General features: G+C 41.0%; 2 protein-coding genes and 1 pseudogene across 16 annotated transcripts in view; all 3 read left to right on the top strand.

Moving 5' to 3' along the window:
• The window catches only part of DHTKD1 (dehydrogenase E1 and transketolase domain containing 1), a 48,519-nt gene extending 35,089 nt beyond the window's left edge, over positions 1–13,430 (top strand). For both annotated transcript variants that reach the window (XM_081226996.1, XM_081226995.1), the window contains 7 exons: positions 2,772–2,922; positions 3,302–3,408; positions 4,793–4,957; positions 8,547–8,629; positions 8,975–9,144; positions 10,824–10,909; positions 11,732–13,430. In XM_081226996.1, the coding sequence (XP_081083122.1) occupies positions 2,772–2,922; positions 3,302–3,408; positions 4,793–4,957; positions 8,547–8,629; positions 8,975–9,144; positions 10,824–10,909; positions 11,732–11,836 (867 nt within the window). In that variant the 3' untranslated portion in view covers positions 11,837–13,430. The remainder of the gene's footprint in view (positions 1–2,771; positions 2,923–3,301; positions 3,409–4,792; positions 4,958–8,546; positions 8,630–8,974; positions 9,145–10,823; positions 10,910–11,731) is intronic.
• A 2,214-nt stretch (positions 13,431–15,644) lies between these two features.
• Positions 15,645–16,339, top strand: LOC308614461 (large ribosomal subunit protein uL22-like; annotated as a pseudogene). Its single transcript has one exon. The product of its transcript is annotated as a large ribosomal subunit protein uL22-like (transcript).
• A 2,579-nt stretch (positions 16,340–18,918) lies between these two features.
• The window catches only part of SEC61A2 (SEC61 translocon subunit alpha 2), a 28,354-nt gene continuing 21,246 nt past the window's right edge, over positions 18,919–26,026 (top strand). For 6 of the 13 annotated variants that reach the window (XM_081230110.1, XM_081230107.1, XM_081230098.1 and 3 more), the window contains exons 1-3: positions 20,353–20,499; positions 21,143–21,210; positions 22,305–22,370. In XM_081230110.1, the coding sequence (XP_081086236.1) occupies positions 20,463–20,499; positions 21,143–21,210; positions 22,305–22,370 (171 nt within the window). In that variant the 5' untranslated portion in view covers positions 20,353–20,462. Of the gene's footprint in view, positions 19,030–19,168; positions 19,265–20,340; positions 20,644–21,142; positions 21,211–22,304; positions 22,371–26,026 lie in introns of those variants that run through there. The other 7 variants (XM_081230108.1, XM_081230109.1, XM_081230103.1 and 4 more) reach the window with 7 other exon arrangements.

Raw genomic sequence — 26,026 nt, 5'->3', positions numbered from 1 at the left:
AACTTAAGGAGGGAGGAATCTGAAAAGAGGAAGAATAACATGGCCATTGGATTTAGCAACTGGAAGGTCAAGGTTGACCTCCTCTAGAGCTATTTCTGTGGAGGGGGGAGAACAGAAGCTAGATTGTACTAGTTGAAGGGTAGACAGGGGCTCAGGAGGTAGAGACAACTGGATTAGATAATTCTTTCTAGAAGCCTGACTGTTACAGGAAGCAGGAGCTAGAGAGCACTGGCCAGGGGAATATTCCTTGTTTTTTGTTTTTAATTTATTTTTTTGGCCGCACTGTGTGGCATGTGGTGTCTTAGTTCCCCGACCAGGGATCGAACCCGTGCTCCCTGCATTGGGAGCACAGAGTCTTAACCACTGGACCCCCAGGGAAGTCCTTTCTTGTTTTATTTTTAAGCTTTTGATTGTTCATTTGCCAAGAGGAGAAAGCCAGTGAGGAGAGGTTCAGAAAAAAAGGAGTTTGGTGATGAGCCAAGTGAAGAAGCAGAAAAAAGGTATGGATTAGAATATTGAGTGGGTGTGTCAGCCTTGGGTAGGAAGGGAGATGGGGAATGAGGTGAAGACGCGGAGGCGCAAGTAAAGCACTCAGTTCAAATCCCGTTGACAACAGACTCATGGATCTGAGAAATACAGTGTCTCTTTTCAAGTTAATGTCTTATAAAGATCATAATTGAAATCAAATAGAAATCAGGAAAGGTAAACTATGCATAATCCCGCCATACTAATACATTATCTGTTTTCATTTTTTGTTATTGTCATTGAGTGCTTATCTGTATAAATCATGCATTTTTATGGTGCAATGAAATTTTTTTCATTGCAGTGATGAAATTTTTTTTGAGTTTTTTTTTAATTAAAAGCTTTATTGAGATAAAACTCATAGAATTCAATGTTTCAATGTGTACAGTTAAGTGGTTTTCAGTGTATGCAGTGTATGCAACCATCACCACTATCTAATTTTAGAACATTTTCATCACCCCTAAAAGAAACCCATACTTATTAGCGGTCACACTCCATTCCTTCCTTCCCTCAGCCCCTGAAAACCACTAATCTACTTTCTGTTTATATTGATTTATCTATTTTGGCCTTTTTATATAAACAGACTCATAAATATGTGGCTTCTTATGACTGGCTTCTTTCACTTAGCATTGTGTTTTCAAGGTCCATCCAAGTTGTAGCATGTGTCAGTATTTTATCCCTTTTTGTTGCCAAGTGCTATTCTATAAATATGTAACTTAAGGACTTCCCTGGTGGTCCAGTGGTTAGGACTCTGTGCTGCCACTGCAGGGGACATGGGTTCGATCCCTGGTTGGGGAAGATCCCATATGCCTCGCAGCATGGCCAAAAAAAAAAAAAAAAAAAAAAAAAAGTAACTTAAAAAATTTTTTTTAGAAAAATGTTGAAACAAACACAAAATTACAAAAAAGTTGGATGTATAATGCAAAAGGAACTTTTTCTCATTCTGAGACATTACAGCCATCCAGATGGAAACATCAGGTTGCCAGCCTGATGCCCTACATGTGTATTTCCTACAAACTAGGTCATTCTCCTACATTACCCCAATGCAACCATCCAAGTCAGGAAGTTAACACTGAGACATGAAGACATCTGGTCCACAAACCCAGTTCAGAGTTGTGCTGCCTTGAAGTGTCATATCTCTTTAGCCTCTTCAGAGATGTAATCTTATGTTCTGCTTTTTTAATCTTAACATATGGTGATGATTCTTTTGCTTTATCACGCAAACAGGATATTAGAATAATGGATTCTGAAAGGTAGGCCTTTTTCAAGTAACTTTCCCCCCCTTTGTTTGTTTGTTTGCTTTTAATTAATTTTTATTGGAGTATGGTTGCTTTACAATGTTGTGTTAGCCTCCCCTGCATAAGAAAATGAATCAGCCATACACATACAGATATCCCCTCCCTTTTGGACTTCCCTCCCATTTAGGTTACCACGATGCATTAGGTAGAGTTCCCTGTGCTATTCAGTATGTTCTCATTAGTTGTCTATTTTATACATAGTACCAATAATGTGTATGTGTCAATCCCAGTCTCCCAATTCCTCCCTCTCCCCCTCTTTCCCCCTTAGTATCCATACATTTGTTCTCTACGTCTGTGTCTCTATTTCTGCTTTGCAAATAAGATCATCTATACCATTTTTCCAGATTTTAAAAAATATTTATGTATTTATTTTTGACTGCATCAGGTCTTAGTTGCAGCACACGGGCTCTTCGTTACAGCGCGCAGGCTTCTCTCTACTTGTGGAGCATGGGCTCTAGAGCGCAGGCTCAGTAGTTGTGGCATGAGGGCTTAGTTGCCCCATGGCATGTGGGATCTTAGTTCTCTGACTAGGGATCAAACCGACGTCCCCTGCATTGGAAGGCAGATTTTTAACCACTGGACCACCAGGGAAGTCCCTCCCCCCACTTTGTTTTGTGACATTTTTAAAAAAGCTCTTATGACACCATTTTACTCTCAGCTTCAAAGGTGGGGCATCTGAGAAGTTAATTTTCTTCTCCTTCAAGAAAATCTTGAATGCCCATATTCCAACCTTTCGTATGTCTTCCTCTGTTTGCCCCAGCTTTTCCCACACACATCACTCATGGAGATCAAGAGATGTCCTCTCTCAGGGATGTGGGGATGAATGAAAGCACAGCTGCCCTCACGGCCCTCCTCCCTTTTGAGCAGTTGGTACCAATATGATGCTTTACTCTTACTGATTCACATCCCATCTTCCCTGCACAACGGTTCTGTTCTCCTCCTTTGCCCTAGGTCAGCAACAGCCCACTGTCGGAAGAGGCCGTCTTGGGATTTGAGTATGGGATGAGCATCGAAAGCCCTAACCTACTGCCCCTCTGGGAGGCTCAGTTTGGTGATTTCTTCAATGGTGCCCAGATCATCTTTGACACGTTCATCTCTGGAGGTTGGTGTTGGCCTATGGGTGTGTAGTGGACGTGTGGCACCAGCCTCACGGGGACAAATGACAGAAAAGGGGCCATAACTGCTTATGAGACTCCTGGGTACCACGGCATCCCCCCACTCCGAGAGTTGGGAGCCTGTTCTGTCATCCACTGGGGCATGCCAGCTATCAGGCAGTTAAATGAGCTGCCAGGAAGAGCGTGTAAGCCCTCTGTCAGCAGGAGGGCTGTGTCTCCTGGGGAATGTGCTTGGCTGTAATGAATGGTGCAATGAAAATGGTTTTGGGGGTCCAGCAACAAACTAACATGTGTCTCACTGCCCAGTCGCCCCGGGCTGTCCTGCGCCTGCGTCGTAGCGTTCTTACTCCCACTGCTGCTTTGCAGGTGAGGCCAAGTGGCTCCTCCAGAGCGGCATCGTGGTCCTCCTTCCTCACGGGTACGACGGGGCTGGACCAGAGCACTCGTCTTGTCGAATAGAGCGTTTCTTGCAGGTATGTCCACTGCCTTCTGGATTCCACGAATTGCTTCCCTGCTTTCTAGGTGCTTTGAAATAGAACTGCCTCCTGCAAATACCTAATGTGAACCTTGGACTATAAGACATTGTAGTATTGGAATGAAACAGATTTAATGCAATGTCAATCAATATTCCTTGGAAATGTGATGCCTCAAGCATGTTAGTATCGCGGTTTTATGGCAATGAAAGTGCTTCTTCTTTTTTTTTTTAATATTTATTTATTTAGGCTGTGCCAGGAGTTAGTTGCAGCATGTGGGATTTTTAGTTGCAGCATGCGGGATCTTTAGTTGCGGCATGCGTGCGGGATCTAGTTCCCTGACCAGGGATGGAACCTGGGCCCCCTGAATTGGGAGTGTGGAGTCTTACCCACTGGACCACTCAGGGAAATCCCTGAAAGTGCTTCTTATGTGGCAAATATCAGTAGTTTCTGAGTCAAGCTGATCATCAGAGTCATCTAGGGGCTTTTTATAAACAGAGATACAGTGACCAACCCCAGATCTAAGTAGTGACAGTATTTTTATAAAATGATTCGTGACCATTAAAAAATGTCAAACAACAGCACAGGCTCCGGACGCGCAGGCTCAGCAGCCGTGGCTCACGGGCTTAGCCGCTCCACGGCATGTGGGATCTTCCTGGACTGGGGCACAAACCCATGTCCCCTGCATCAGCAGGCGGACTCTCAACCACTGCGCCACCAGGGAAGCCCTCTGTACTGCTTCTTGATCAGGGTTAGGAGCCATGCCTCAAGTTTCTGTCCCAGCAGGATCTTCTGAGATTCCATTCCTTGCCCTCAATTTTTCAACCTCGTTAGCTGCTCTTGTTCTTGTCTCTAAAACAAACTATACTTACATTTATTCCATCAGGAGAGTGAGATTCGGATAGTGCATCCTTCCAACATCTTCAGTCCACAGTCATCAGCATCTGTATTTTTCAAAAAGTCTCCTCCAGATGGTTCTTTTTTTTTAATTTTTAATTTTAATTTTTTTTGGTCATGCCACACGGCTTGTGGGATGTTAGTTCCCTGACCAGGGATAGAACTCGGGCCCTTGGCAGTGAAAGCTCCAAGTCCCAACCACTGGGCCACCAGGGAAGTCCCCACCTCCACATGCTTCCTGCAGTCAGCTGTGTTTGGAAAGAACCACATTAAAACACACAGACTTGGCCGATGGGGAGCCATCAGGCTTCTCCTCTGGTGAATTCTTCACAGGTCATAAATTTACCTTCTGGTCTTTTTCTATAATGAAGAGACACATCTCTTCTCCTGCTCATCGAGAGCCCTGTGTCCCCCTTAGGATAGCCTGTGCCCTTAGGATGGAGTGAGATGACCCGACTGTCTGCCCTTCCTCTCACTTCCTTCCCAGATGTGTGACAGCGTGGAGGAGGGCGTGGACGGGGACACCGTGAACATGTGCGTGGCTCACCCCTCCACGCCCGCCCAGTACTTTCACCTGCTACGGAGACAGATGGTCCGGAACTTCAGGAAGCCCCTCATCCTTGCTTCTCCGAAGATGTTGCTCAGACTCCCTGTAAGTAGAAAAAGGTGGTTATTAGTCTTTGTCCTCCTGTCATTTTTTTCCCCCTGCATTTTCGTCTCTTTTCTGTATCTGATTGTAGATGCGAATGACAGAAGCATCTCTTTGGTTTTAGTTGGCCATGCTGCTTTGTCTCTCTCTTTCTCTCTTTTTTTAACCTTTCAAGAATAACTAGAAATCTAAGTTGCTCTCAGTTTCATTGTCATGAAGGACAGGCATAGCAAATATTATAACCCTGGCATCCCAGTCTGAGCAGAAATAATCTTTCAGGAAAAGTTTCAAAGTCCAAATGGTCTCAGCACTGCTATGTTGATAGTTGGAAGGTGGGAATTGAAAGTACTTTGATGAAAATGAGTGGTTTTATTCGTTGACTTTTTTTTTTTTTCTTTTTCTTTGCGGTATGTGGGCCTCTTACTGTTGTGGCCTCTGCCGTAGCGGAGCACAGGCTCCGGACGCGCAGGCTCAATGGCCATGGCTCACGGGCCCAGCCGCTCCGCGGCATGTGGGATCTTCCCAGACTGGGGCACGAACCCACGTCCCCCTGCATCGGCAGGCAGACTCTCAACCACTGCGCCACCAGGGAAGCCCTATTCATTGACTTTTATTTAGACCTTTTCTGTTAAATGATTTACCACCAGTAGACCCCATTTCAAACATTGTAACAAGATAGCTTATCACTACCTGGCTTTACAAGAGTATATTTTCTCTTGGTTTACCGGAACTAAGTGTTAAGCGCACATGTTTTTATAAATCACACAAATATGCTAGTTTTCAAGTGGCAGAGTTCAAGATAAGAAACACTGCTAAGCATATATTTATCCCACCTGCTATAATTTTTTTCAGTTTTGTATGAGAGTCTGAATTAGGATTAACATTTGAAAATCCTCTGCATTTATTTGGATGCCACTGCTGAGGTGAACTAAGTCATTTAGGACTTGGCTGTTTGAGATGACCTTGTGCTTCTCACAGAGGTTAGAGAATGTGTATTTGGAAGTGAGGGGTGTTGAGGGAAGCTGCCAGTGATTTGCCTTCACCGGTTGCCTTTTTTGGAGTTTCTAGCGTTTGGAGGGGAGTAAGGTGACCCTTGTTCTCATAGTCGGTCAAGGGTACTTGAGTGATCCCAGAGTGAGAGCCCCTTAAGTTTTGCTCTCCAGGCCCCTCATCTGTCTCACCCCAGCCTCAGGGGTCAATAATGAGAAAATGCACTTCAAGTTCTTTCACCAATGGCTGAAAGTTCATTTGTTTGGTCTGCTTATTCTCTCTGTGAACAACCTTGTGAATTTTGAGATGGTTTCATGAGCATTATGGGACATTCAAGACAAACAAATTCAGTCCCTTTATACCATCTTTCTGATGGGGCTGTCTTGACACCGATATTTTGAAACAGCAATGTGAAAGGAGCCAAGTCAAAATGTAAAGTTACTATAATTTTGCTCTGGGTCTTAGTTGCGGCATGTGGGATCTAGTTCCCTGACCAGGGATCGAACCCTCACCCCCTGCATTGGAAGGCAGAGTCTTAACCACTGGACCACCAGGGAAGTCCTGATCTGGGATTCTTGAACCCAACTTTCATTGTATCCCTAACATTGTCACCTGCTCTCTCAATCATAACTAAAAGGAGTACAATGATATTAAATATAATGCATGTATATTATTAGGTATTGAGTGAACTATTAGAAGTTTTTTTCTTTTTATTATTAGAAGTTTTGTTGAGAATTTCTTTTGCTGTTTGAAACTGAAAATGAGTTCATTTTCTGGCCCTAATGCTCCACCCCTCTCCCCAAGTCTAATATACAACTTATTAAATAAGTGAAGCCTTCCTTGGGGAGCTTAAAAAATATCAACAGCTATCTTATAGACTTTCAAGTGAAAAACTACTCTTATTAAGTAGTCAAATATTTTCATTAAACATGTAAGTCCTTTTGTTAATGGAAAGTCAGTACAACCAGTATTGAATTCTGATTTCTTCCTGAAAATTGGATTATTGGTACAAGTGATCTAGCAGAATATAAATAGCCAGCCTTCTCTATCCATGGCCCACTCAGAGATGACTTACCATGTAGCAAACATGACTCAGGGGTACAGGGAGTTTTGTCTGTCAAGTGGTACCAAAATCCCAGCCCAGTTTCCCACCTAACTCTGAACTCTGAAGTCTGAACCTTTTGATTCCTGCTGTAGGAAGTGGGGACTGACAAAAGGCTCTGGTTCAGAAGGGAGAAAGATTGCCTCTATCACACATTATTTACTAATACGCATAGCTGAATAACTAATATTAATTTTTTAGGTTATATACAGTATCCCAGCATCAGTATGGCTGCCCTCAATGGCCTAGTCTAAATGTCATATACCCATTTGGGACTAGACTATAGGGAAACTAACTAGATGATAGCAAAAGGGATCAAATCCCTCACCTTGGCTTCATCAGTTTTCTACTTTAAGTTCTTTGCAACAAGTATTTATTTGCCGCACCACACAGCTTGTAGGATCTTTGTTCCCCGACCAGGGATTGAACCTGGGCCCTCGGCAGTGAAAGCACTGAGTCCTCACCACTGGACTGCCAGGGAATTCCCAAGTATTTTTTTAAATTGGGCTCAGTAATAAAATTTCTTTTCATCGTGGACATATTCATATGTTGTTCCTACTTGTTCTGTTTCGTTTATAAATTATAGTCAAAATCCTAAAGACAGAAATAATTGCCCTAACTCAGCTATTCTGGTTCACGATATAAATTCTATAAAATGTTGTTTCTGATTCCAAAAAGTTAAGGTGTAGTTTTTATTGATAATAAAGTTGAGTCATCACACTGCAATTTTTTTTTTTTTTTTTTTTGGCCGCGTTGGGTCTTCGTTGCGGTGCACGGGCTTCTCATTGCAGTGGCTTCTCTTGTTGTGGAACACGGGCTCTAGGCACGTGGGCTCAGTAGTTGTGGCTCTTGGGCTCTAGAGCGCAGGCTCAGTGGTTGTGGTGCACGGGCTTAGTTGCTCTGCAGCATGTGGGATCTTCACGAACCAGGGCTCGAACCAGTGTCCCTTGCACTGGCAGGCAGATTCTCAACCACTGTGCCACCAGGGAAGTCCCCCACACTGAAATTTTGACTGTTAAAATTTATTGTGGGGGGCCTCCCTGGTGGCGCAGTGGTTGAGAGTCCGCCTGCCAATGCAGGGGATACGGGTTCGTGCCCCGGTCTGGGAGGATCCCATATGCCGCGGAGCGGCTGGGCCCGTGAGCCATGGCCGCTGAGCCTGCGCGTCCGGAGCCTGTGCTCCGCAGCGGGAGAGGCCACAGCAGTGAGAGGCCCGCATACCGCAAAAAAAAAAAAAAAAAAAAAAAAAAAAAAATTTATTGTGGCACCAGACAAAAGGCAATCTTATGTAACCTCAGAAAAATATTTTATTCTGAAGTATACAGAACAGATACTTTTGGGAAAGATATTTTGTTTGTTAGTACATATGTTTACTTATAGTCTCAGGAGAGAATTTTGATACTAGTTTTTGGGAAAGATCCCTGATAAGTAAAAGCATCTTCAGGTCCTTTCCCTTGGTTGATAGATTTGTGGCTTTTTTCTCCCCCTCCCCCTCCTTAGGCAGCTGTGTCAACTCTTCAAGAAATGGCACCAGGAACAGCATTCAAACCAGTCATTGGTGATTCATCTGTGGATCCAAAAAAGTAATCTGATGTGGAGCTCTGTTTTCATACTCTGCAGTAGATTTGTAGTGAGTGGGAAAACTAGTTCATGTTAAGTGCACCAAGTGACCCAAATCTTCTCTATCCTTATATAAGTCCTTTAAGTTCATGGGGTAGGAGTTAGAATATGCACAGAAGAGTGAATTTTGGAGGCGTATGTTGCTCAAGAAGGTTGGCCTGGGCACAGCATGACTGAACCCCACTACAACGCCCCCGCTGCTTCAGTGGTGAAGCATTTAAATCTCTGTGGTCTCCCCCTTTCTTCTGCTACAGTTCTTACTTTAAGACATTTCTCCCCCGCCTCACTGTCCCTTTTCTACCCAACAGGGTTAAGAGTTTAGTGTTCTGCTGCGGCAAACATTTCTATGCCCTGATGAAGCAAAGAGAATCTTTGGAGGCTAGGAAGCATGACTTTGCTATCATCCGAATGGAAGAACTCTGCCCTTTCCCACTGGATTCGCTGCAGGAAGAGATGAGCAAATACAAACATGTTAGAGGTAAAGGGTCCTTCTTATTAGGCTTTTTTGGTTTTAAGTTACCTGAAACCTATTTGAACTATCTCAAATAAAAAGATGGTATGGGAGCAGTGAGAGTTATTAGAAAGTTGAATCTCATGGAATCTGGAGATATGAAAGTAATACAACTGAAGCCAATGTCTCTATGTCTTTTTTGGTGTCCCTTTGGGTGTCCCTTTCGTTCTCCCCTGCTTTCGTATAAGACATCGAATTTCTTGAGTTTGGAGGGAATCAGTGCTATACAATCATTTATGATACATCCGGTATAATTGTAAAAGATAAGCCTTTTCAACAGATGGGGCTGGAATGATTAGATATCTATGTGCACCTTATACAGAAATTAACTCAAAGTTGATCATAGACCTCAATGTAAAACTATAAAACTTCTAGAAGGAAGTGGATGAAAATCTTCCTCACCTTGGGTTAGGCAAGAAGTTCTTCGACATAACACCAAAAGCACGTTCCAGAAAAGAAAAAGTAGATTTTACCAAAATGAAAAACTTTTGCACTGCAGAAGGCACTGCAAAGAATATAAAAAAGACAAGCCACAAACTGGGAGAAAATATTTGTAAAAACATGTCTGACAAAGGACTCTCCAGAATGTTTACAGAGCTCTGAAAACTCAACAGTGAGAAAACGTATAATCCAGTTTTTCAAAAGGTGCAAAAGAATTGAACAGTCATTTTACCAAAGAACCAGATGGCAAATACCCATCTGAGAAGATCATCAACATGATTAGTGATAGGGAAATGCAAATTAAGCCAAAATGAGATATGGCTACATACCTATTAGAATGGCTAAAATGAAAACAAAACAATATCAAGGACTGATCAGGATGCAGAGCAACTGGGACCTTCATGCACTGCTGGTGGGAATGCAAACTTGTACAGCAGTTTTGTACAACAGTCTGGAAAACAGTTTTGTCAGTTTCTCATGTAGTTACACACAGAGTTTCCTTACCACCCAGCAGTCCCACTCCTAGGTATTTACTCAAGAGAAAGGAAAAATCCATATGTGAATATTTATAGTGGCTGTATTCATAATTGCCCCAAGCTGGAAGCAACCAAAACATCCTTCAACTGGTGAATGAAGAAACAATCTCATTGTGCATCCCTACAATATCCTGCTCCTTAAGAATAAAAGAGAGTGAACTATTGCTATCGGCAAAATGACCGATGGATTTTGCTAATTCACAGAAGCCAAAACCAAAAGGCTGTATACTGTGTGATTCCACTTACCTGATGCTCTGGAAAAGGCAAAACTTCGGGGATAGAGAAAAGATCAGTGGTTGCCAGAGGTTGGGGGTGGGAGCAAGAGCTGAGCACAAAGGGGCAGGATGAGGGAATATTTGGGGTTTAGAGAATTGTTCTGTATCATGATTGTGGTGATGGATACACGACTATGCATTTCTCAAAAAAAAAAAAAGACAACACTGTGCCATATTGGAAAGGTAATAATATATTTACTTGAGGATATATGTGTGTGTGTGTATATGTATATATATGTAACTATGTATGTATATGTGTATATATACATATATAACATGTATAGTATACGTATGTGTATGTATGTGCACACACATACATATATAGTGTGTCTGTGTGTGTAGTATGTTGTATATATTTACTTGAGGTACTGAGATGAACTTTCTTCTTTCATAGATTTTATATGGAGTCAGGAGGAGCCTCAGAACATGGGTCCTTGGTTTTTTGTTTCTCCAAGGTTTGAAAAGCAACTGGCCTGCAAGGTGATACCTCTTTCCCCTTTGCAGTGTTTTGTGTGTGTCCCTTTTCTCCTATTGGAGGGCCAACAAATAGGTTTATCCCCTATTATCAGTCCAAAGCTTCTAAAGATAAACTAAAATATAAAACCTAGTTTTAGGCTCCTTTTTCAGACTAATGTGCTGAGTGTTTAGCAAGATGTATATGTGTACCTACTAGTATCATGTTAAAAAAAAAAAAAAAAAACCAATGATTATACTCGAAAAGGTAGAAAACCTACCTACCTGTCGTCTACCTTTCCCATTAGCCTACTCAGCATTCTTGTCCCAAAGGTCAGTATCCAAGCCCCGGGGGAGGAGAGCGATGAGCTCGCTTGTTTTACAGTAAAACTTATTCCAGGCCCACCTGCAAAGCTGGTAGACATCAGAGGCCAAATTCTTTGTTATGTTTTAGGAAGAGGAAAACAAGGAGATGAACAGTTGTGCTTCTGTTTATCTTTCTATTCTGCTTTGATTAAAACTCAGGTCACTTGATACCAGTTTACGGCACTCAAATCGTTTTCACCTGTAAATAGTTCTAATTTAGGAAACTCTACAGCTAAAACCAAATAACAGTTACCAAAGAATAGGACAGATTCCAGAATATGTCTCACCTTATCATGCCTGGAATTTAGTTTTCAGTTGTGACATAGATCTCCCTGCAATCTATTTTATGTAACACATTATTTTCCAAAAAGGTGATTTATAGTTAAACAACTTCAGAGAAATACATGCACATCCCTGGATGAGCTAAGCAGAGCTCTGGTCTAGTCCAAATGTCATTGTATTTCTTTTCTGCTCCAACGCTAGCTCCGTCTGGTGAGCCGACCCGCGTTGCCGGTACCTGCTGTAGGAATCGGCAGCGTTCATCTACAGCAGCATGAAGAAGTCCTCGCCAAGACCTTCACCCAATGATGCCCTTCGAAGAAACACTACTTACTCGTAAGAAAACTGCCATAAAAAGAAAGGCTCACCTCCTCCTTCCATTAGGTGCCACAAAAAGAATGTATTCCTCGAAGATGTTGGGATTGATGAGAACAGAGGAGAGGTTAATCTAGAAGAATACATGGAACAGCCAAAGGAATTGTTCATCAAGACGTGAATCCCACAAGTCACTTTCATCCTTAAAAGTACCATAGTGTTATATTTTGTTAGACCTGCGTGGGTCGTAGAGCTAGGTCCTTATCCGGATGTTTCCAGACTCGACTCTTTCTAATTAACTGGGTATACCCAGGAAAAGTTCTTCAGTCTGAACTTATAGTTGCATAGGGATTACCTCAACATTACCTCCCTATTTTCTTGATGCATGTGACTTTCATGAATTTTCCCTTTTTTATTCAAAGTCCCTGACTACCTGTATTTTCAGTTTATGTCATCTCTGGTACTGCTTTCCAGCCACTGTGAAAAATGTTTCACCAAATCATTTTCACCTGTAAATGGTTCTAATTTAGGAAACTCTACAGCTAAAACCAACTAACAGTTACTTAAGAATAGGACAGATTCCAGAATATGTCTCACCTTATCATGCCTGGGATTTAGTTTTCAGTTGTGACATAGATCTCCCTGCAATCTATTTTATGTAACACATTATGTAACACTATAGCAAAACTGTATTATTCCTGATTTGTGTTCTTCAAGATCACTATTTTACCCATTATCCTTAAAAATAGGTCTTATTAAATATAAACCTCCGGGTGTATGATCCTTTAGCACAGTATTATTAAGCTGAGTTATAGTTATGATGAAATTGATTTGTGGCCTACTTTGCCATAGTATCTTTTTTTTTTTCCTTAAATTGTTCTTGACGCGATACCTTAATATTTTTAATTAACTCTGGGTGTCTGATATGGGGATTTCAGCCCCTGGTTGATCATCAGCCTTGCCTCTAAAAGTCCCTGCTGTCATATGATGTTAATTTGTGATACTTAAGGGTCACTTTAACTTTGATAGCAGGAACTTCCCAACATCAGGCACTTTCTGGATTTCTAGAGGTCACCAACCCACTCCCTTATTCTGAAATTAAGCTTATAACTGGAAGTATAACTAAATATCAGCAAACTGTGTACATTTACATGGCTTGGTGCCACAGAGCACTACCATGTACCATGCTTGTGCTGGGACACTGTTTTTCTCAAATGGGGGAAGTACCGGGGCCCTGTAACACCCTCTCCACTTTTACTGGCAACTTTTAATGTCTTTCAGAATCAATGTATAGGTTGTTCTGGCCACAGCAGTAGATTCGTGACTCACATCTTAAACGTGTACATTAGTGTACTGATTTACCGTTTCTGTAACATTCACATCCCTTTTATTCCTATACACGTGAATGCTTTCTTCCTTCGCCAAGCCTTATAAATCATGTAACTTAGTGCCACGCATGTCAACCAGTAAAATTACAAAGATCTGTTTAATGAGAATGGTTATCAATGTTGTATATTGAACGAGAAAAAAAATAAAAGCACAGTGCCATTTTTTTTTTCAGATCTCTCGGTTTCTTGAGTTAAAACATTTCAAAAGTCTGAGCACAAAATGAGATGGAAAACCAGATTTTTTTTTTAGTTGAGATCGCTCCAAATGTCTAACTTTACCCCTCATGAGTCTGTTTCCTGTTACATCTCCAACTTGAGCCGTGAAATGTCTTCCGTATCTTAACCGTACTCTCAATCACCAGTGCAACGTGGATCAGCATTTTGAATTACCTTGCAGGAAGAGGCCATTTGAAGAATTCCAAATCAAATACTCACATAATAAAGAATGGGATAAATATATCAATAATAAAGTAAAATATTTTAAAAGTGGATAATGTGGTATCAATATCCCATTTATATAAATCTATGCTAGAAGCACAGAGTCTGAACCACTGGACTGCCAGGGAAGTCCCCCAAGTTTTCTTTTTTTAAAAAAAAATTATTTATTTATTCATTTATTTAATTTTTGGCTGCATTGGGTCTTCAATGCTGCACGCGGGCTTTCTCTAGCTGCAGTGAGCAGGGGCTACTCTTTGTTGCGGGGCACAGGCTTCTCATTGTGGTGGCTTCTCTTGTTGCAGAGCACAGGCTCTAGCCATGCGGGCTTCAGTAGTTGTGGCTCGCGGGCTCTAGAGCGCAGGCTCAGTAATTGTGGTGCACGGGCTTAGTTGCTCTGCAGCATGTGGGATCTTCCCGGACCAGGGCTCGAACCCGTGTCCCCTGCATTGGCAGGCGGATTCTTAACCACTGCGCCACCAGGGAAGCCCCCAAATTTTCTTTTTTATAAGAACAGTTTTGCTCAGTTTTCCTATATTTTCCGTACACATACTATAAGCAAAAATATTCTACAGCATAGCCGTTTTGGGGCTGACTGTATTACCTTTGAAGTTTTATTATTTTAAAAAATTCCTCGGCTGGCAATAGAAACAGTATCACTTTTGCAAAATTGAAGAAATACGGTTTTAGCAATTAAGGGTTACACAGGAAGGAAGTCACAGATAAGAATCAAGACTTTTGGTCAAAGAAAGACAAATACCATATGATATCACTTATATGTGGAATTAAAATATGATACAAATGAACTTATTTACAAAACAGACTCACAGACCTGGAAAACAAATTTATGGTTACCAAAGGGGAAAGAGGGTGGGGGAGAGATAAATTAGGAGCTTGGGATTAATGGATATACACTACTATATATAAAATAGATAAACAACAAGGTCCTGCTCTATAGCACAGGGAACTGTATTCATTATCCTATAATAAACCATAATGGAAACGAATCTGAAAAAGAATATATATATGTATGTATATATGATATTGAATCACTTTGCTGTACACCTGAAACATTGTAAATCAACTATACTTAGATTTAAAGAAGGAAGGAAAGAAAAAAAGAATCAAGACTTGGGTCTTGAAGTTCCAAAAGCTTTACCTAATTTCTCTTAGATGTATTTGGATATTTGGTTTACATTTTTCAGCTTCTCAGAGGATTCAGGCTAAAACTATTAAATTTGGGGGAAATTTGGACAAAATGTTTAAATCCTCAATATTTGTAACACACTATTACACAAGTAGACAATTCCTAAATTATTCTATGGAAGTAGTAATTCACTGTCATGTTTATATTTAAATCTGATAAAGCACAATCTAAAGCAGATTGTTAGTTCCCCACGGCCAGCTGCAAAATCAGTTAATTTTAGCAAACTTAATAAAAGTATACTAGTTTAGTGTTGTTTCCCTGTGTCTTCTCTGACTCACATGAAGAACCAGCTATAATGGAACAAAGATAAGATATGATCCTGTAAGAGTAGAATGGTATTTCCTCAATAAATAGTTTATTGAACATGTGTTGCATACATGGCATTGTTCTGACATTAGAAACACATGAAATTTAGAGATAAAATGGGTTGCCCACTGCCCCAATGGACTAATAATCTGAGAAGACAAAGTATCTTACATGCAGAGAGAGATTCTTGCTGAATGTGCTTAAAACAAGGGGGAAGGTCATGATAGAGTGATATTCCTGATAGATGTAGATTAGGTGGCGTCTTGTGGTTATGCAAGGAAAAGTCCTGAGTGGCAAGTAGTAGCAGAAAGACTGAAGAATCTTGGAAAGGGAATTCACAAAAGTTATCTAGGGTATATTCCCAGCTTGTTCCCAGGCTTTTCCTTGAACCAGCGAGCTGTCCCGGAAACAGGTAGTAAAGAGAGAACTTTTCTGGTAAGGGGCCTGAGGTGAGTCACCTCTAAAAATGGTTCGCTATTCACGTGACCCAGAAAACCCCACAAAATCATGCAAGAGGTTCAAATCTTCATGTTCACTTTAAGAACACTTGTGAAACTGCCCAGGCCATTAAGGGTATGCATATCCGAAAAGCCACCAAGTATCTGAAGGATGTTACTTTAAAGAAGCAATGTGTGCCATTCTGTTGTTACAATGGTGGAGTTGGTAGGTGTGCCCAGGCCAAAGAGCGGGGCTGGACCCAGGGTCGGTGGCCCAAAAAGAGTGCTGAATTTTTACTGCACATGCTCAAAAATGCAGAGAGTAATGCTGAACTTAAGGGCTTAGATTTAGATTCTCTGGTCATTGAGCAAATCCAGGTGAACAAAGCCCCAATGATGTGGTGCAGGACTTACAGAGCTCATGGTCTGATCAACCATACATGAGCTCTCCCCGCCACATTGAGATGATACTTACTGAAAAAGAACAGATTGTTCCTAAACCAGAAGAGGAGATTGCCCAGAAGAAAAATATCCCAGAAGAAACTGAAGAAACAAAAACTTATAGCCCAGGAATAAATGCCGCAAAAAATAAATGCAAATAAAAGGTAAAAAAAAAAAAAGAGAGAGAGGTACAGGCCACTCTTCTCCTCCTGTCAATTAGATTTTCGATTTAGTTCATCTTTATTGAAAGGATTCACGAAATTAGTTCACAATCTAGTGTCAAAACTGTATTTAAGGGCTTCCCTGGTGGCACAGTGGTTGAGAATCTGCCTGCTAATGCAGGGGACACGGGTTCGAGCCCTGTTCTGGGAAGATCCCACATGCCGCAGAGCAACTAGGCCCGTGAGCCACAACTACTGAGCCTGCGCATCTGGAGCCTGGGCTCCGCAATAAGAGAGGCCGCGACAGTGAGAGGCCCGTGCACCGCGATGAAGAGTGGCCCCCACTTGCCACAACTAGAGAAAGCCCTCGCACAGATACGAAGACCCAACACAGCAAAAATAAATAAATTAATTAATAAACTCCTACCCCTAACATCTAAAAAAAAAACAGAACTGTATTTAAGTCAAACACTTGCAGGTAACTGAAAATGATACAAAAATTAAATAAGACCCTCCTTGCTATCCAGAAGTTTATGGTGTATAGGGGAGATTAGGCAAGTATGAAAATGACTAAAACAAAGAATGAGAGAAGAATGAAGTCACAGGATGTGCAGTGATGATTATGGCAGATTGCATTTTCCAAAAGGCCAGAGCCGTATTTTGTGCCCCACAAGCTCTTCCAGAATCTTACCACATCCTCACCTGGAGGTGGAGTCTATTTCCCTTCCCTCTTGAAGTTGAGCAAGACTTTGTGGCTGCCTCTATAAATGCAATGCACTGAAAGTCATGTTGGGTCACTTCCAAGGACATGCCTTGGTACCCAGCTGCCATGTTGTGGGGAAGCCCAGGCCACATGGAGAAGCCACGTGGAGATGTTGGAGCTGACAGATTCTGCTGAGGTCTTAGCTGACAGCCAGCATCAAATGCCAGACTTGTGAGTGAGAGCGCCTCCTGATAATTCAAGTCCCCAGCCTTGGACCTGTTGCAGATGACCCCAAGTGGAGCAGAGACTCATGCAAGCCCAGCCTAAATTGCCATATATATATGCCATGTATATATATGTATGTGCGTGTATGTATATGTACATAACTTTGTTTAAAGACAAACACAGCTGGACACTAAAATGCTAAGGACAGATTTTATTCAGTAATATACTATGTATTGCATTAGGGAAAAGAATCCAGTGTGAATTAAACCCAACATTGATTTGGACAAAAGTGACTGGCCTTTTAAGAGGAGAGTGAGAGAATAGGAAGAGGGCAGTGAGTGGAGGCTCAGTAGAGTCAGGAAAGTGAAAAATTAAGTGAAAAAAGTTGAAAGGTTTGGTCCATGTGAAACCCATCCAGGTTTGTTAACTGGTGCTAATGGAAGTTAAGCTCCTATCCTTCCACAGAGGCTGGGAGCCAGAGATCCTGCCTTCAAGTGTTGGCTGGAAGAAACGGTAAATTCTTTTGGCAGCCTTGAGCTTTCCCAGGCAGATATTTTAAGGGGGCTAAGGACAGCCTAGGGTGGAACTGTGTGGTGCTTGTTCCACCTCTTTATAGGCCAAGGTAAGGCCTAGTGGAGAAAGGTCTCAGAGGAGCCTGGCTAGAGTGTGGTCAAGGGGAGGCTGTGTGTGTGTGTGTGTGTGTGTGTACTTTGCTTCTTTTTTAGACATACATCTAAGCATTAGAACAGATCGTTGGATTTGGTGATTATAAGTCATTAAGTGTCCTTTGAAATAGCTTGTTTCAGCAGTTGTTAGAGCAGAAGTTATATTGCAGGGGTTTAAAATTTGAGCAAGGAAAATAAATTTGAGGGGCTTCCATGTGTCAATCTCTTCGTTCATTTAGTTTTCACACCTGTAGGCGGTGGCTATCATTATCCTCATTTTACTGATGTAGCTCAGAAAAATTAATCGCCCAAAGCCATTAAGAAGTAGGAGGGACTAAAATGTACGGCCTAATACATTAGGAATTAGGAATCTAATGTACGGCCATTAGATTCCTAAGACTGCATGCGTTCCCTTACACTACGCCGTCCAAGAGGAGACAAAAGAGACTACTCCAGAGGGACAAAATCCTGATGTATTTCGGAGAAGCTAAAGGAGCGTGAGTGGTAGACAGTGGAGGGAATTCCCCGGCGGTCCAGTGGTTAGGACTCCCCGCTTTCACTGAGGGTTCAATCCCTGGTGGGGGAACTAAGATGCCGCAAGCTGCTCCGCGAAGCCAAAAAAAAAAAAAAAGTACTAGATAGTGGAGAGTTCAGAAGCTATTAACTATAGACAAAGAGTCAAAAATTTCTGAAAACTTTCTAGTGGTTCCAATAAGATGGAAGCAAAATAAAAAGTTTGTTTGGGTCACGCCGGCTCTGGGGATCGAACCCCGGCCCGCGCTCCTGGGGCGGCCGCTCTGACTGGGTCCTGACCTGCCCCGCGGGGCGCCCGGGAGCCGCGGACGAGGAGACGGCCCTTGCTGGACACTGAGCTCGGAGAGGTACTCAGAGCGGAAAGGCCCTGGCGGCCCTGGCCTCACAGAGGCTCCCAGCTCCCGGCACCCACGGGAGGACGCCCACGGGAGAGCCGGCGGTGGCCATGGCAACGCGGCGGACGTCAGCTGCGCCGGCGGCCAACGGCCTGGCTGTTGTCGGGGGGCGGGGCCTGGCAGGGCCTGGCGAGGTGGGCTCGCGGGTCACGTGGACCGGGGCGGAGCCTGCGCGGGGCGGGTCGGAGGTCGCTGGGAGCGGGTGCCGAGGCCCGAGCCGCGGGACCCGAGCGAAGGCCGCGCCGAGGTCGCAGGGCCCCGCCGGGCCGCTCTAGCCGCCGCAATGGGCAGTGAGTAGCGGCGGCGAGGCCCCCGCCGGGGGCGCGGGCACCGACGGGCCGCGGGCGGTGGGGCAGGCGACCGCCCGGGGTCGCTTAGCCCGCGGGCCGGGGAGACGCGGGCTGCGCCGGGCCTCTGAGGAGGGCGCGAGCCGGGGGCCTCCGCGGAGGCTCCTCCAGCCGTGCGAGGCCTCGCCCGGGCCGGCTGCGGGGCCGGGACCCGGAGGTCCGGGGTCTGCGCATCTCGGTGGGTGGCGAGGAGCGGCGCACGGCGCGGAGACGCCACTGGTTTTGGGGGCGGGGAGTTAGGGAACCAGGGGAAACCTGGACCACTTTTAATTGTTCAGGAGCTTAGGAAACTCATATTTTTAGTCCCAAATCACCGTTCCTTGGCATGTTAGTTGTGATGAATGAAGGTCCCTGACTTGTTTCATTTTTAAAAAAGTGATGCATGGCGTGTAGTTTCGGGGAGGAAAGGAGGCGATTGGTGGCATAAAGTTTTCTTTAAATTTTTCATTTCAGTCATTCTGTAGTGTGTACTGAAAACTCAGCGTGTCTCAGGTTGTGTAAGCCTTAGGGACAAGGCCTTGCATAATGGGGATCTTTTGAGGGCCCTCTCCCAAACCCTCAACACCAGGAACCTTCACATAGCTGTTGGGTTGACTTGTATGAGTGGATTCCCGCAAACCCAAGCTGTGCACCCACTGGCCAGCTAGCTAACTAGTGGACATTTGGGGGAAGCTGGAAAGGAAGTAGAGGAGACCCTTGGTCTTGAATTAGCAGCATAATGGGTTAAATTCTGCAGCACAGGAATAGACAAGCGGCAGACAAAAAAGCATTGCTCTTTACATAAATACTCCAACACAGATGATCGTAAGCCAAGAGATAAGGGAGGGTAGCTTGGGTGGAAGTGGGAAGGAAAAGGGGTAAAGGGGTTTTAGGAAGTTTCCGGATGTGATTGACATTAGTTTTACATTAGAGATGAACACTTTCATAATTCAGATTTGCTTTCCAGATCGTCTGAAATGGTACTTGGGTAGCAAACATCTGCCCATGAGAATTTCTGAATTCTGTCAAACATCAGTGGCTGCCATCATTTTGAGAGGTTTTATAAAAAGATAGTGTAGATCAACTATACTTCAATAAAATAAATTTTAAAAAAATGTAGTGTGGTCAACTTTTGGCTAACTGCTGAAGTGTAATTACCCATGTCAGTTTAAAAATAATATCCTGATGTTCATATATACAGAATCCAGTGTTTGCAAGGGAAGATGATCATAACTAATACCTAGTTGTGGCTTTTTGTGTTTCTGTACATTATAGACGCTGGCAGAGACTGAGAGATTATCATCTTCATCCTTCAGTTCTTTGGCAGGACTTTGACTTAAGCCGTGCCAGAAGAGAGTGCCTATCCTTAAAGAACCTTGGTTTATCTTTTCAATATCATGAGTTGTCTGGGAAAACAGCAGTTTCTAATGAAATGTAGTTGTCATTCTCTGGGCTGATGATTGTACATACACAAGTACTTTGAGATCCTTTTGTGGGAGAGTGACCAAGCAATGAATAGCGACTTAGTGAAATGAAGTAGAGATTGTATACAGTACTTTGAAAACCTACCTATAGAAGGTTGTTCCGTGATCTTTCTCATTTATGCATTTCAGCATTTTTCAGCCCCAAATTCAGTCAGTCCTGCAGTTACAGCCCATTTCCTGTTGTACTTTCCTTCTCTGATATGTCCTATTTCCTTCTGTAATGCATGGTCTTGTGAGTACACTGCATTTGCTCTTTTTGATGTAGTGGTGCTCACTGAATTATTCCTTTTCTGTGTATATAAAAGGGGTGGGATTCAAGCATGAGGAAGCAAAATTGTGGTACAAGGACACTTGTATTACTTTGCTTCTGCTGACCAGCCCTTAAACCCTTTGGGCTCCTTTGTCCCGTGAATTATTTCTCTTCCCTTATGTATTTGAAATGGAGAGCATTATGGTTAATTCATTTTGGGGGGTGTGGATGGGGGATGGATTGCCATTAAAAGAAAACATTTGTATTTGATTCTGTGAAAAGATACATCTCTTTTAAAAAACTTTGTAGTAGGGACATTTATTCTTTTTTTATTTTTTAACAGTCAAATTTTTAGAAGTTATCAAACCTTTCTGTGCAGTTCTACCAGAAATTCAGAAACCTGAAAGGAAAGTAAGTATAATATTTTAGTAATAGAGAGGGTGGCTAAATGACTTATTCTGTTAAACTATCTAGATTGATTTATTTTCCCCAACCTTTTTCTGGTTGTAATTGGAAAAATATTACCTGTTCCTTCTCCTTGCAAGAGGCACAAAGTGAATAAAACTAGTGTAGACCTTTTAAATCTAGTTTATCTCATGGTTTCAAAAATGACTGTTTTTTAAGTTGTAACGTTTCCAAAGCAAGTGTTTCTTTGGTCTGTGTGTTATAAGATATAGTATTCTCCTGTCCATTGTGGTCTACCGCACTAGGAATGACCCAGTCTGTTGGGTCAGTTTTGATGAGTACAACTGTTTCACATAAATGGATTGCAACTGTGCAGGTATATACCTCCCATTTCTTGATTTGTTCAATGCAAAAAAAAAAAAAAATCACAGAAATGTATTCGGAAGATATTGACCACATCTAATTGTTCTTCCATCATTGTACGCTTTTGGAACTGAGGCATTTCAATTCCAGAAATATTGTTAATCCCAAACTGGTCAGTTCCCAGACATTCCTCTTTTACTGTATGTTCAATTTCGCATGGAACTAACCAGAATAGGGACTAAAAAGAGCTAAGTAAGACTTCTGTTAAACTTACTGTTTTATTTAGAAGTATATTTCTTTTTTTATTGCTTTGAGGTTATAAGAATAGTTGTTCCAGTTACATGTAAGGCATCCCAAGAAACGTTAGCTTTTCATATTCTATGAAACATTCACAGAATAATATTACAGGCAGTCCTAGCTTTGCACAATACAGTGTTAACTGAAATGTGTGCATATTAGATCTATGTCTTTTCATCCTTTTCAGTCTCAGTTAATGTGGTACAATGCCTTGAGGCCAGCCTGTATTTAAGTTGTACTTAGTTCTCGAAAAAGTAAAGAAAGATGTTTGAGAAGTTTAGCTGTTTGCTTTAGCTGCTACTAACTAGGGCGAGAGTATTTTAAGAGTAAATAATAGGAGCATGTCATGATGGGGAATGCTGGTTAAGGTTTAATATGGATTTTTCTTTATATTTGCTATTTCTTGGTTTTGATTGATCATTCTTTGTTTTCTTGCACAGATCCAGTTTAGAGAGAAGGTACTATGGACTGCTATAACTCTCTTCATCTTCTTAGTATGTTGTCAGGTATGTAACCAGACATTAAACAAATGTCTGTACTGTTATTCTAAGGTCTTGGTTGGTTAGAATTTGAGAAACTTATTTTAGTTCAAATAGTAAATATACTGAATTATTTTGAGCAACATCAGTTTTTAAAAATTATTTTTTTATTGAAGTGTAGTTGATTTACAATATTATTTTAGTTCTGGTGTACGGCAAAATGATTCATTATACATATACGTATATTTTTTTAATATTCTTTTCCATTATGGTTTATTATAGGATACTGAATATAGTTCCCTGTGCTATACAGTAGGACCTTGTTGTTTATCCATTATGTATATAATAGTTTGTATCTGCTAACCCCAACCTCCCAATCCATCCTCTCCCCCCGCCCTTGGCAACCACAGGTCTGTTCTCTATATCTGTGTCTGTTTCTTTTTCATAAATAAGTTCATTTGTGTTATATTTTAGATTCCACATATAAGTGATATAATATGGTATTTGTCTTTCTCTTTCTTACTTCACTTAGTATGATAATCTCTGTATCCATCCATGTTGCTGCAGATGGCATCATTTCATTCTTTTGTATGGCTGGGTAATATTCCATAGTATATATGTATATGTATATGTTCATATATGTGTGTGTGTGTGTGTATAATATATACACACACACACCACATCTTCTTTATCCATTCATCTGTCAATGGACCTTTAGATTGCTTTTGTAAATAGGAGCATCATCATTTTAGTCTGAGTTGATAGTGAAAATGGTTATCTTCTGTGTTTTTCTTTTGGTTTACTAGTGGGTTTGAACATATTTTCTTTTTTCCCCTTTTCAGTTAATGATCTTTACCTATTTTTTTCTTGGATTTTAAAAATTGATTTATGACAGGTTTTTATATATAAAAGTGTTAAATCTTTGACACGTATAGGGCAAATATTTTTCCACTTTGTTTGCTTTTAATCATGTTGTAAATAGTATGTATTAATTTAAAAATCCCCAAAAGCCAAATTCTAGAATCCTAGGGATATTCTTTGTTTATAAATTAATAAAGTTCAATGATGCTTTTTAGTAAAATTTTACAGAGATTAAGTTCATAAAATGAGGATAAAATGTGACCTGCCCATGTCACAGGGTTATTGTATTGTGAGGATTAAATTAGATAATTTAAGTAAAGTTCTTTGAGGGCTTGAAAAGTACCAATATACATATAAGAAAGTTTAAAAAAATTACATGAGGAAGGAGTAGAACAAATAAAGTCCATAATCTGGGGAAAAGCCAAATATATTTTTTTGAAAAGTGAAACTATTTGATCATTAAAATATTTTACTATTATACTTTGTTGAAAATTCTTTTGCGTGGTCAGGGCGAGTGAACTTTTGAAAAATACAGACAAGTAGAAAAAAAGAAGAATCATCCGTATTCCTACCATCTTGTTTTAACATCTTGGAAATTCCTCTCCCCTCCATTAAAAAAAAATCAACTTTTTAAAGGTATATTTTATGTACAGCAAAATATACTCATTTTTAAGTGTACATTTTAAAGAGTTTTGACAAATGTATACATCTACATACCTACTATCTCAGTGGGTATAGAACATTTCTGTTACTCCAAAATGTTTCTCGTATTTGTTCTTAGTCAATTCCCACCTCACCCCATTCTCAGGCAACCACTGATCTTCTATTTCTATAATTTGATTAGTCTTTTCTAGAATTTCATGTAAATGGAGTGATACAGTGTCTAACTTCTTCATCAGCTTTTTGAGATTTATCCATGGTGTTGATTTTATCCATGTTGATTGTATCACAGTTTGTTCATCTTGTCACCTGTTGTTGGACATTCGGGTTGTTTCCAGATTTTGGTTCTAACAAATAAAGTTGCTATGAACATTCCTGTACAAGACTTTCTGTGGATATTTGTTTTCATTTCTCTTGGGTGAATACCTATGAGTAGAATTGCTAAGGTTTATGGTAAATGTATGTTCAACTTTGTGAGAAACTAACTCTTTTCCAAGTGGTCCCATCAGCCATATAGGAGTTCTGGTTGCTCTGCATTGTTGTTTATTCTTAGTATTGTTCAGCATTTTAATATAGCCATTCTAATGGATGAGGGTTTTTTTTGTTTTTATTTTAATTGAAGTTTAGTTGATTTATAATATTGTGTTAGTTTCAGGTGTACAGCAAAGTGATTCAGTTATATATATATATATATATATTTTCAGATTATTTTCCATTATAGGTTATTATAAGATATTGAATATAGCTTCCTGTGCTATACAGTAGATCCTTGTTTCTTATCTATTTTATGTATAGCAGTTTGTATCTGTTAATCCCGTACTTCTAATTTATCCCTCCCCCCTCTCGCTTTCCCCTTTGGTAACCATAAAGTTTATTTTCTATGTCTGTTAGTCTGTTTCTGTTTTGTTTATAGATTCATTTATGTTATTTTTTAGATTCCACATATAAATGCTATTTGTCTTTCTCTGACTTAATTCACTAAGTATAATATTGTCTAGGTCCATTCACGTTGCTGCAAATGGCAATATTCCATTCTTTTTTATGGCTAAGTAATATTCCATTGTGTGTACACACACACACACACACACACACACACCCACCCACCACCACCGCCGCCGCCGCCGCCGCCGCCGCCACCGCCACCGCCACCGCCACCGCCACCGCCACCGCCACCGCCACCACCACCACCCCAAAACCAGTTGCCTGCCGATGGACACTTAGGCTGCTTCCATGTCTTGGCTGTTGTAAAATCCTGCTGCTGTAAACATTGGGGTGCGTGTATCTTTTTCAATTAGAGTTTTCTCTGGTCATATACCTAGGAGTGAGATTGCTGGATTTTATGGTAGCTCTATTTTTAGTTTTTTAAGGACCCTCCTGTTTTCCATTTCCATCAAAGTATAGGAAGGTTCTCTTTTCTCCATACAGGTTTTAACCTGTATTTCCCTGGTAAATGATATTGAGCAGCTTTCTCATATGCTTATTGGGTATTTATCTTTTGTAAAGTGTTTTTTCCCCAGATATTTTGCCCATTAAAAAAATTGCATTTTTGTCTGATTAGTGAATTATATGCATTTTAAAATATTTTCTGGATACAAGTCCTTCGTCAGATATATGTATTGTGAATATTTTCTCATAGTCTATGGCTTGCCTTTTCATTTTCTTAACAATATCTTTTTCGTTTTCTTAACAATATCTCGTAGTCTATGGCCTGCCTTTTCATTTTCTTAACAAAACTTTTCGAGCAGAAGTTTTTAATTTCGATGAAGTTCATTTTATCTTTCTCTTTGATTGCTCATGGTTTTTGTTTCCTGTCTAAGAAATGTTTGCCTATTTTAAGGTTGTGAAGATTTTCTCCTGTATTCTTCTAAATATTTTACAGTTTTAGCTTGTATGTTTTGGTCTATGATCTATTCCAAGTTAATTTTTGTGTATGGCGTGAGGTAAGGTTAGGGTTCATTTTTTTCTATATGTGTAACCAGTTGTTGAAAAGGCTCTCCTTTCTCCATTGAATTACTTTGGCATCTTTGTTGAAAATCAGTTAGCCATATAAGCATAGATCTATTTTTGTACTCTCAGTTCTGTTCCATTGATGATATTCCATCATTATGGTAAACCATAACTCTTTTTTTTTAAATTTAAAAAAAATTTTTTTATTAGTTTCT

Source organism: Mesoplodon bidens (assembly GCF_964165515.1).
Source record: "Mesoplodon bidens genome assembly, chromosome: 3".
Lineage (NCBI taxonomy): Eukaryota > Metazoa > Chordata > Mammalia > Artiodactyla > Ziphiidae > Mesoplodon > Mesoplodon bidens.
This window is presented reverse-complemented; position numbering and strand designations above follow the sequence as displayed.